The sequence below is a fragment of the Lampetra fluviatilis genome, chromosome 5, assembly GCF_964198595.1.
Source record: "Lampetra fluviatilis chromosome 5, kcLamFluv1.1, whole genome shotgun sequence".
NCBI lineage: Eukaryota > Metazoa > Chordata > Hyperoartia > Petromyzontiformes > Petromyzontidae > Lampetra > Lampetra fluviatilis.
Genome location: NC_136279.1, coordinates 6,628,330 through 6,641,096, shown reverse-complemented (window position 1 = coordinate 6,641,096; position 12,767 = coordinate 6,628,330). Strand labels below are relative to the sequence as shown.

The 12,767-nt window shown below is 47.9% G+C and overlaps 1 protein-coding gene across 1 annotated transcript; it reads left to right on the top strand.

Annotated features, from left to right (window-relative positions):
- Window positions 1-1,220: 1,220 nt before the first annotated feature.
- LOC144932477 (ras-related protein Rab-40C-like) lies at window positions 1,221-12,100 on the top strand. Its single transcript, XM_078856592.1, has 6 exons — window positions 1,221-1,567; window positions 4,377-4,437; window positions 7,392-7,452; window positions 8,317-8,394; window positions 9,109-9,331; window positions 10,913-12,100. The coding sequence occupies exons 1-6, from the start codon at window positions 1,312-1,314 to the stop codon at window positions 11,173-11,175; spliced, it is 942 nt and encodes a 313-aa protein (XP_078712718.1). The 5' UTR covers window positions 1,221-1,311; the 3' UTR covers window positions 11,176-12,100.
- Window positions 12,101-12,767: the final 667 nt, after the last annotated feature.

The window sequence follows — 12,767 nt, the reverse complement described above, 5'->3', positions numbered from 1 at the left end:
AAATGTTGAAACGTCACGCGAGACAAGTCTGTGTAGAGTTTAGACAATGCCAGCTCGTTAGACTTCGTAGATCCGAAGATATTAAAGCGTCAACGGTTTGAACGAATATAAACAGACAACAGGGCAAGTTCAATAAAAGTGTGCAATGTTTAACACGTAGGCTTTCGCGGCATACAATAACCCCCCCCCCCCTCAAATCGTTGCACCTGATGAGTTACTTAGTTAATGATGACGTCACCCTGCTGCTGCTCTATATAAGAACGGGAGACAGAGCAGAGCCTCACCATTCTGGCGAATTGCCCGATGATGCTGGATGCAATTACCAGCGAAACTTCGTACTCAAATTGTAAATGTTGTGGTTTCACGCTTCAACACACCAGTGGGCTAAAGCAGTGAACTATTTGTCTTTTGTCAACGTGACACTTTTTTACTGATTGGCCGTGTCGGGTGGTGGAGGGTTACGACACATTTATAAATAACGCGATCTCAACCCAAAAACGTTGATTATGAAAGTGTGCAATGAAAATCACACTTCCTTATGTCGGAGTGCACGGATTCGGCAGAGGCTTTAGTTGAGCAGAATCAGAATCGTTATTCATACTGGGGCAATCCGATTAGCTTCAAATATTTGTTTCCCACAGATGTCCAGTAGACATTTGTAGAAATGACACACGCAAACTCTGGAAGGGTTTCGACTTGCAGTGGGTTATCGGCAGAGTCCAGGCTTTTCTTAAATTAATGATGCTGATTAACTTGCCAGATGTGTCCGGTATAGATAAGCACACTCTGTGAACTAGATTCGAAGCTTTCGCGAATGCATGAATTACTCTTTGGTTGCACACTCTTTAAGATATGGGTCGACGCATATATGACACGTAACAATACCACCCCATTATATCTCGTTTTACCAAAGCCTAACGTTGCTGATGAGACGCAGAAAGTCGAAACCGGCCCAGTCCACTTGCATTAAAACCAATTCTGTTGAAAATTCCCAGAGGGCCGTGTATCACAATCGCAATATTTATCCTGGACAAATCCGATGAGCTATGAAGCTCTTTTCCCCCAATCCATTATTATTTTCTACGTGGAGAGACAAATAGGGGCAAAGGAGGGCAATTGTTTGCGTGTTTACTTTGTTTATCATATCGAGGAGGAGGGGGAGGAGGATGGGGCGGTACTGAGCGGAGCACCACCCCCTCGACTCTCTCCCTCCGCCCCCTCTTGCGATCCCGGGCTGAAGATGCAGCTGCAGCAGCAGCATCATCATCAGCAGCAGCATCCTCAGCATCATCTGCCGAGGATGCGAGAGTCATGGGCACCCGGAGCAGCCCCGCCAAGGCGTTTGACTACCTGCTCAAGGTGTTGCTGGTGGGCGACAGCGACGTGGGCAAGGGCGAGATCCTCGCAAGCTTGGCCGGCCCCGGGGAGCAGGCGGGGGAGCAGAGGGGGGAAGCAACCGGGCAGCAGCATAGCCGCCCCCCACGGCAGCTGCTGCAGCAACAACAGCAGCAGCAGCAACAGCAGCAGCAGCCGCCAGAACACGGGCCAGACTACAGCAGTGGCGTGGGTGAGAGGCGTTGGCATCATGTCAACAGCATCGTCAGCATCATCATCAATCATGTATAAGTCATTGATCGTCATAACGTTTTGGTGTATAGTCAATCAGCAGCAGTATCGCGTATAGTCAACAGTTATGTCCATCATGATCACGTATAGTAGTTATTATCAGCAACAGCAGAGCTGCCGGAATCATCATGTGTAGTCAATCATCATTGATAGCTGTTCAATCATCAGCACCTGCCAGCAGCATCATCAGCATGTATGCGGTCAATTATCGATATCATCAGCATCATGTAACCTAGAGTCTATAATAAGCAGAACTATAATAATCAGAAGGATCGTTATCAGCATCGTCATGTGTAATCAATCATCTCCCACATCAACAGGAGCAGCTGACAGCATCATCATCATCATCACACGTCGTTATCCATCATGCGGAGTAAAGCTTCATCAGCATCAGCATCATCATCAGTCGTCACAGAATCTTCATCATCACCATCAGCGTCATGCGCGATTCTACCACGCGTCGCAGCATCCCCCCCCCCGCCCACGTCGAGTCCATAGATCGCGACGATGACCGATCCGTTTCACCGCCGCAGACGTTCGCCGTGGCCCGGCCGTGGTGCAGCCTCCACGGGGCCGAATCCTTCGAGTGACGGGGCCGGCCGCACGCGCAACGGCGCCCGTCACGCGCAGCGCATGAGCACGTGGAGGGGGGGGGCAGCTGCTTTGGCGGTGACGTTGTTGTTGTTGTCGGCGATTGTTTTACGCTGTCCCTTTGTGACGTCATCTTGATTTGAAGCTTTCGTGACCGCAGGAATCCATACTTTCTGGTTGATTCGGTAAAGTGAACTCCTGCAGACACGACTCGACAAAACCTCCCCCCCCCCTCCCGTGTCTATATAAAGCCAAAACAGCAGATCATTTTTTCTCACCTGATGACGGACGCTTGTGTTGCGACCGAAACGTCGTGTTCTTTCATTACTTTTTTTCCTATCTACGTGACTTTACCGAAAGAATCAAAGAGTTTGTGACATAACTGCTCGTTTTGCCGTATTCTCCGGGTTGTAAGATATTTAGCAGAGTTAAGAGGTGCCCCCCCCCAAAAAAAACCCGTGCTCGGATTCAATAAAGTTACGTGAATGTCACGCGTAAGACAAAGGCAGCCCCACCATCCACCCCGTATAGCCTTTCACGGACCATGGAAAGTGTTGTTAGCGAGCACCTATTAAGGCCAGCACGGCACACGAACGAGGAGGTGGGTGGTCAACGCCACGCCCGGACGCCTTTGTCTCCCCAACGCTGATGTTTACACACCGCACCGGGTACGCATTGAGGGCCGAGTCGAGCGTGAGGAGGTCCTGGCACCGGTTCAAAATATTCGCCACTGGAATTGATCGTGAGCGGGAATTCATCTCGGTTCGTCGGGTTGGTTGCGCAGTGCGCTGACCGCTGCGCCACCGCTCCCCCACACACACCCACACGTGTACTGAATCATAAGACGCACTCCACCCTTTTGCTTTAAAATACCGGAGAAAATGTTTGGGTGTGATCATCCGGACAACACAGCAACGTATGTAGTTTATATTGAACTCCTTTCGCACCGTATGTAGTCAAAGGCGCTGTCTTACAGCATAGCTTGAGTATGTAAACTTGTCGGTCTGCCATTGCGTGAAGTATGACTTATCGGACACGTGTGCCCAATTCTTATAATATACTGCATTAACAATCCACTGCTGGATGATGAGGCCTTCTCACACCTTTCAGTTATTTGGGTGTGTTGACTATACCTCACCACACTGGTCAGTGCGAGCTGGTGAATGGGAGGCACAGAACCGGTTTAGAGATCGCAGAGCACCGATTTGTTAGCCGTAGCTGGGAATCAAACTCAAGGGACTGGGTTCATGGTGTCATTTTGTTAAATTTTCACTCACGCAAACCCGGGCGTTAGAGCCGTGGCACGGCGGTTAGTGCACTGCAGTTTCAACACGGCAACCTGAGTTCCATTCCTGTCGACAGCTCACATCAGTGGCCAGTCATTTATGAACTGGCCCATATATTTGAACGTACTGTACACTATTCAAACAACCCCCGTGACCAGAGATGACACGAGGAGACCTTCATCCAGCAGTGGAATTTCCAAGGACGGGAAATATGTTAATTTTAACTCAAATTGGCCCAGTACTGACCTGTGTTCTCTCTGTCATTGCCCTTTAACTGCACAGTCGTTTATTTTTCACGTAATTTAATCACTGTCATGAGTTAAGGCACCTGATTATTTTTGTATTTAATAATGCAAGGGCACACGCGTGCGTGACACCTAATTTACGCACGTTATAAGGGAGGTGGCAACATGAATCGATTGACGTTATGTCCGCCACGTTAGTAGCAACAACACTCGAAGCTAGACGTTCCACACTGACAATCAGAAATTCACAATCTATTCAGATAGATGATGGTTATCTCTCATCGACCTATCACCTATCCATCAGGTATTTAGCAAGTTATGTTTTCACACAGGCTGCTTGCTATGATACTGGCCCAATTTACAATTGAAATCTGACCGTGAGAGAATGTTTTTTTAAGTAGGAGATACACATGGCAATATCGGCCCACGTATGAGGTTCGATGTAAAGGTACTCGTATTGTTCCTTACTGGACCCTTCCATAGCAACATGGAATGTGCATCAATGGCTCAGAGAGCCCTTGACCAAGATGAACACTGCATAACGTTCCTGTGAGCAAGGCTTCAACATTTCACTTGGACTTGACTCCTAAAATACAATTTAGTTTGTTGTTTTCTCGCCCACACACAGGAGTGGATTGCAAAACGACGACCATTCTTCTCGACGGGCGGCGCGTCAAGCTGCAGCTTTGGTGAGACCCCAACTTCCGAGGGGGAGCTGTGCAGGTCGTTAGTTCGATGTGCGACCGTGCGTGCATTCTAGGGTTCGTGTGCGGTGCAGGAGTGTAATAATAAGCGCACAGTGCTACGAGCCCGACGACCTGAATTCAATTCCTGCTCACGGTCAATACCAGTAACGGTGGTCAGAACCAGTCCTGGGCCCTCCCCTAGGTCGACTCGGCCTCGAATGAGTGTCTGGTGCAGTGTGCAAACATCGCCACTGGGGAGACAAAGGTGGCCGGGCGTGGTGCTGGCCACCCACCCCCTCCTGTGCCGTGCCGGCCTTCATCTGTGCTTGTTAACAACACTTGCCCTAACAGTCTGTCAAGGCTACATGGGGATATTTGTCTTGGTCATCGTTGTTTAACATGTATCGTGCGCCTCCCATGCGGTACATCTCAAGGCACCAGAGCAAAGGGGTGTTTGAGATAATTACGCAATAAGGCAGGGACTGCAGACTAACCTCACGAGGTCACCACGAAATGGCGATACGGTGATATCGCGTGCGACATTAGGTGCATAATAATTGTATCGTCAGTTTGAAAAAAAATCGTTATATCGTCATTATCCTCCTCGTGTCATGAAGCCCGATATGTTTAGTGAATTAACACGCTCAACGTTTCAATGTATGAACAAACACGGCAGCAATATTACCCATGAACCACGCTTGTTTCCATGCTAACAACGCAAAGTGCGTCTAAACTTTTAGAGTGAACCATGTATTTATTTGTTGATTGCACAACTCACAGGATGTGCGATGCATAAGCATTGTCGATGGAAGATTGCAACGATAATTATCAGAATTGTGCCAGGGGTATACTGCGTAAACTGCAGCTAAATGCATGTTTTAAATATTCACACGGGAAGTACAACAGGGCACAACAACAACAACACTGAGCTCTCGCTTGTGATAGCCAAGTCGCTTCTGAAAACAAGAGCTGTGTAGCTTAGTGGGCCTTACCAGGTAAAATTTAAGTTTGGTTTACTTTCAGTTTATTAATTAGATGACCACTGTTGATTTACCACATAGCGATACTCATTTTACAGCCCCCCTAAAGGGATGATAGGTGAAGTCGTCCCCCGACCTCGCTTGCTCATTGAATAAAATTACTGTAGCCACGCTATTTGTTCAAGGGTGTTTGCGTGCAAGATTTCACCATCAGACGTCCTAAGCAGATGTCATTTGCGATGCCACGGTGGATGTAAATCAGAGGTCGCACACAGGTTTTGATTCCTTACCCGTACCCGTACCCGGCCGCACCAGGGTCGCAAATGGGTACCCGTGCCCGTACCCGGCCGGGTATGGGTACCCGTTCCCTACCCATACCCGTACCCTACCCGAAATGAGTGACAAACGGCGACTCACCAGTGACTCACGGCCTACCCGTACCTGTACCCGGCCGCACCAGGGTCGCAAACGGGTACCCGTACCCGGCCGTGTACGGGTACCCGGTTGCAACCTCTGATGTAAATCCAAGACAATGTTCCTTAATCCTTTGAACGCACCTGCAGCTGTGTGGTTATTAAAAAAAACCCCGTAAAGTCATCGCTGTTACGCTGAGAAACGAACGAGCGTTTGCGACTCATTAAAGTGAATGGGCCATCAATATCAGTGAGGTTATTACGTTTGTCATTTAATTCCTTCATTGCGTTGCAATTTTGTGCCAATGGACGTATACCAATGAAAAAAAGACCCGGGCTGGATTCCATTGCGCGGCGGTCCCGCGTGTCGACGTTTAATCTATTGATGGCCTGCGGACAATGTAATTTACAAAGTAATTCTGCGTATTTGGCAATTCGCGGAAAGCTGCTGCACTGTCGAACCCTAAATCCCCTTAAACCTGATGCAGCCGTGCACATGCGTGGCATTTTTAGCATTTTACATTGCCATCCTCGACATCACTGCTCCCATATATTTCAGGCGCTCATATACTGCAGGATGTTATTCTAGAGAGAAAAAAAATCGGCGTAAATATTTAATGACCTTTCAATATCAGTATGCTTTTAACCTTTTGCAGTTCACGTGTGGTTGAATTTGTAAGTAGGGCATTGCATAGCTTCGTGTCAAAAATAGAATTACTGGAGAAAACAATAACATTTACTTTCAATAACTACACCTGAAAATACAACTTCTATTTTCTTTGATATGAATATAATAACAATTTGAAATGTATTTTCAAACAAACGTATGAACATTTATTTATAGCAAGATAATCCAGCCCAATATATAATTTTATCAGCCTGCCTCTCTAACTGTAGTAGAGTCTTATTGACATCTTTCCATTGCGTCTGTCACAGCTGTTGTGGCTGGGAAAAGTCTCATTAACCCCTCTGCTGGACCCACAAGCATTTATGGAGTTGATTCCCGATTATCCATGGGCGGATTATCTAAATTACGGAGTAACCGCGCTTGTGAATAAGTATAACCCGTAAAAACAAAGTTTTTCACTATAAATCCTTTATATGCGTGGCGGCTAGAGTCCTCTCGTCCTCTGGCTTGAGATGGCTGCCACCTATGGGTCAGATGATTGCATTGCACCATTAAGCAATTGGTAATTAAATATAATATTTTTGTCCTAAAAAGTGTAACATTTTGGAAAAAAATTTCACGAACATTAATTGTCAAGCACAACGAGTCTGTGTGGAAAATGTCAGCTCGATTGGGTCACGGGAAGTGGGTTAAAAAACGACCGAAAGATTTGCACGGTCCTAAGCAAGCGAACTTAATATAAAGGATTTAAAAATAATTAAAATACCGTGCCATTTCGAGTGCTCTGCATGAACTATTAGACGCTCCTCACTTGTCGAGGGTCAGAGATACAGTGACATGCCACGACTGCATTATCCGTGTTTTTAGTTTGTCCAGTCCACCCGCACTCTCATTACCCCGGGTAATCGAGGGTAACCTCTACGTGCGTTTTTGCAGGGACACATCGGGACAGGGCAGGTTCTGCACGATATTCCGATCCTATTCCAGGGGAGCTCAGGTACGCCTAGGAATCACTTAACATGTCACACATGCGCGCACCACTCTAAAGCAATCATTAAAAATTTGCCCGTAAAGGTGTTAAGAAAGTATTTTAATTAGTAGGCAGTTTTAACTGTGTGTTTGGAACGTTTGCAGTGCATTTCTTGTATATGTTTGAGTGATAAAATAATTGAGTGATCTTTAACATCACCTAGGAATAAGATTTTAAAGGCAGTCTCGATCCAGACGAACACTTGGGACTCTCTCAAATCTCGGTACGATCTGCGTCACCAACGCAACCATGTACATGTGGATTTTTAGACGGATGAGACCGATACAATAACTATCTTCACACTACCAAGCGTGCGCGTGTAATTTATCGACCGAGATTTTAAAAAGTTAAAGGTGCAGCCCTGCAATTGCTTGCTCACGTCACTGCTTGGGGAAGAGCCTTCACTGGAGGGAGTTCTAGAGGGTATGTTGGCTAACTCTTCCACGCGTTCCAGATATTGTGTAAGAAGTGTGAGTACCCACACTTTACCCCAGCACATGCGGCCCACCAATCGGTGCACCTATTTCTCCTGCCGGGTGGACATGTGCGGCGGGATTTAAGAAACATTCACGGTGGATTCCAAGTCCACGTCGCAAACCATGACTCCACAACCAGCTCAAACTGGCTGTCTAATTATAATTGTTGAACAACGGACGGATGATACATTTGTGGTCACCCTCTGTAGCATGGCTCTTACTACTGTGGCAGCACTCCGTGCAAAAGCTGCCGGGATACATTTACAGCATTAAGGACACAGCACGTGGGCAATGTTGACATGCGCACAGAGTGGCTGTGCGTTCACTCGGACGCTGGTCGTTGTGTGCGCACCAGGGTATCCTGCTCGTGTACGATATAACGAGCCGCTGGTCCTTCGACGGAATTGACCGGTGGATCAAGGAGATCGAGGAGGTGGGTACTCACGACGTAGTCACTTCAACAACATAAATTATGCACCGGCTCTTTACAAGCCGTGACGGTGCAATGCGAATCCATCATCCATAGAGTCGCACTCTGAATAAGACGTTGCACTTAGCCATTGCTACTTGGCGAATCTATTTTTTTTGTAAAGCATTTTCGTTATTAGTTAAAGCAGACCACGTCACTGGGGGGGGGGGAGGATATCGATCATGTGTTTTTTTTACCAATGAATGATGCATCCAAGGTAATGGCAAGGTTCCGATTTTACATTCTAGATAGCGGTTAACTCAGCCCGTTATCTCCCTTACAAAATATGTACCAGTCGGTGATGGGAACTCAATCATGGCAAGATTGTCTCCCACCGTTATTTTCCCATCCCTTTCTCAATCCACAGCTGGATGAAGGTTTCCCCATGCCACATTGATCATGGGGGGGGGGGAGGGGTTATTTGACTATACTTCACCATTCTGGCCAGTGCGTGATAGTGGAGGGTTGTGGGGGTGGGCAGTGGTGCTTGTTCACGTATCACTCGCCACCGACGTTCGCCGCGGCTGGGAATCAAACTCGGGAAAGGGGTGGTAGGGGAGAGGAGGGGGATTGAACAACAACAACAAGACACCCGTGCGACGTTGCTTGCCCCAAACGCAACAAAGGTTATTCGGCACGGCGCGCGGTAACGCACCGTTCGTGTGTGTGTGCACGCAGCACGCGCCGGGTGTGCCCAAGGTGCTGGTGGGCAACCGGCTGCACCTGGCGTTCAAGCGGCAGGTGACGGCGGAGCAAGCGCAGGCGTACGCCGAGCGGAACGGCATGGCGTTCTTCGAGGTCAGCCCCCTGTGCAACTTCAACGTGACCGAGTCGCTCACGGAGCTGTCGCGGGTGGTGCTCATGCGGCACGGCATGGACCGCCTCTTCTGGCCCAACAGCGGTGAGGCTCTCTGGGCGACGCGCGCTTCAGGGAGTTGCTCGCGGGGCAAAACTGTCGCCAGCCGTTGAAGTTTCTGCGAAGTTTGTTGTTGTTTTATTGTTGCCCAAAGCTAGCGGCCGCTTCCACCCACCCTCACCCCCCCCTCACGCAGGCAACTGAGATCTGTGTGGTTAACAGAGGTGGGACAAAGTCATTGTTATGCAAGTCCAAGTCGAGTCGCAAGTCATCAAATTCATGACTCGAGTCTGACTCGAGTCCAAGTCACATGACTCGAGTCCACATCTCATAGGTGGGACAAAGTCATTGTTATGCAAGTCCAAGTCGAGTCGCAAGTCATCAAATTCATGACTCGAGTCTGACTCGAGTCCAAGTCACATGACTCGAGTCCACACCTCTGGTGGTTAATGCAGACTTGATAGCTTGCACAAGGTATCTAGTTGGTGTTTGAACATCTTAACAGCTGTTTTATTGCCAGAAAGGGTCAAATCTATTATTATTTTTCCATCAAACTGGGATCTTATTCTTTTAAGTCACATGTCCCAGCTATTGCGTGGGGTCGGCTGCTCAGATATTTTTTTGTATCCATCTACAGTACTTCTATTCGGAGCTTCTTATTCTCACGTCACGTCCACTATCTTTACCATTGCCATCTTCGTTCCAGGGTTGATGAACTGTTGTCCTGTGGAGGGGCTGGCTCCCACCGCTGGCTTAGGATCTTCAACATGAGCACGAGCGCCCACGCCAAGTTTGAACAAGAAGAGGCGCTCAACTCAGTTTTGAGCAGAGGTCGCAAACGAGTTTTGATTCCTTACCCGTACCCGGCCGCACCAGGGTCACATACGGGTACCCGTACCCGGCCGTACCCGTACCCTACCCTTACCCGGCCGGGTACGGGTAGGGTACGGGTATCGGGTACCTGATTGCGACCTCTGGGATGAAGCCATGTTGCAGGCGCAGGTGGGTTGATTTTAGGAACTTGAATTGTGAGAAGAGACAAGACGTTGGGAAACGAGTGACAAACTGTGACTCACCAGTGACTCACGGCCTACCCGTACCCGGCCACACCAGGGTCGCAAACGGGTACCCGTACCCGTACCCGGCCGGGTACGGGTAGCCGGGTATCGGGTAGGGTACGGGTATCGGGTACCCGGTTGCAACCTCTGGTTTTGAGTCGAAATTGGAGCTGACAGCATTCAGACTTGATATATATACAGCGCCACGGTGGCGAGATGTTAACTACCTCGACTGATATACAGAGGGTCGTGGGTTCGATCCTGAACCTGACACTTCTATATTTGGACTTTACATGTTCTCCCCGTGGTCGTGTGGATTTTTTTCCGGGTCCTCCAGTTTTTCCCTCCACATTTAGGATCAACGTGCATTTCGAGTATTTGGCTGATATAAATGTCCACGTGAATAGCCACTTCGTTGAGCTATCATTTGTGGCCAGGTCGCTTTTGGAAGAAAAAAAAGAGCTATATAGCTCAGTGGGCCTTACCTGGTAAAAAAAAAAAACTAGTGTAGTTTTTGACATTTCAGACCGTGGTAACGACGGACGTGCACCCCATGTGCTCCACCCAGTGCTGAGTTTGCAGGACTTGTGCTGCCGCGCCATCGTCTCCTGCACGCCCATCCACCTGGTGGACAAGCTGCCCATCCCTGTGACGCTTCGGAGCAGCCTCAAGTCGTTCTCCAAGGCCAACGGCATGAACGCGGTCATCATGCACGGACGCTCCTACGCCGCCACGGCCACGCTCAGGAGGGCGGGCGCCGGCAAGCCCACCAAGCCCACTGCCAGCCCACCCACACACAGCTGTACCCGCAGCAATTGCAAGATCTCTTAAGCCATTTGCCGCCTCCTCCAACCCCCACCCCCACCCCACATTCAACAATGGGGCATTTATTTACGTATCTATTTCACTTCGGCCAAAAGCGAAAAGGGCTTCCGGTGTTGTCATTCGTTTTAGCAGAACGTGACACACGTAATTATACTGGGGCTCTTCAATTCCTGGGGATAGATCTGGATCGCTGAAAAAGCCTCCCCCCCCGCCCCCCCATGTGAACGGGAGGTGATTGTGCAGGGCTTAGTGATGCCACCGGCATCATCGGCCACTTCACGCTGGGCGTGGCTTGCAGGGGGTTTCCTGCCTTTGGAAGGCGGGACCAATTTAAAAGGGTCCAAGTAATGGACCGCAATATAATTAGTCGATGTTAAGTTTTAGTTGATTAATCGACCATTTGTTCCAGCCTTATAAAGGTATTGAAGGATGAGAATTTAAACTCTCAAGCAAATCTTCGGATTTTTTTAGTTTTGACGTTTTGAGATAAAAACGCGATGCCTTTCAGTGGTCTTGTATCAGAGCAATTTAAAACGCCGCATGCCGCTCTGGTACAAGGGGCGTTCTTGGCCTGCTGCGTTGCTGGGCATTCACCCATTCTTCTACACTGCATGTGTTACTCCCATGTGGTTGCTATCGTAAAATTTTCATACAATATATATGCAGCATAAACGACTTGTAGTAGCCCTTCACACCAGGATACCTGGGGCCAGCCTCTTGCAATAACTCAGCTACTTGCTAAAAATAACACATCCGCAACTTTTCTAAGTTATATATATTTAAAAAACATTTGCATGGACATGTTCTTCGACCAACGTTCACTGCAATGCCGACGTGAACTACAATCACGCATTTTCTGATACTTTTTAAACAACATATTATGAAAGTCACGCTGCCGTCGATTAGACGCCCACAAACGGCTAACACTATACCACGAGTCAGCTGTAGTCATTTTTAAGAATTTAAGATTTGAAACATTGTTTTCACGTTGCTACTTAACGAAAAGCCATATATAATACAGTATAATAAAAAAAGACAAGATTTTTTTTTCGTCCGAAACCATATTTATTGAACTTCATAAATGGTGTATTTATTTTGAGCAGCCAGGTAACGGTGCATGTACACGTACAGTACTTTGTCAATCCACTGCTGCATGAAGATGGGTCTATGTCCCCCCATAGGAAGACCAATGACGACACCCCATGAAGGTGAACTTATTTTATGGAGGGGTGATGGGTCCGACTTGACCCAAATTCAAATATTCTGCTTAACAAAAAAAAAGCTACATTTATCACGCAATGAACCCACGAAGAACGTATCCATTAACAGCACAAAAACAAACATTCGTTCAGTTTCATTCAAGTCTCCATTTATTGGAAATGCAATGACACTACATCACTTGGCTGGTGTAGTCAAACGCCTCCTCATTGGAGCCCAACCACCACTTCTGACATTATATTCGTTGAGTGTAAATCACCACGTTCTTATACCCACTCCTATGCTGAGTGTAGTTACCAGATAATGAAAGCCAAACATTAAGAGCTTCTTGTACCTAAATACTCCGGACACAGGCTATGTGCTAGACTGCAAAATAAACC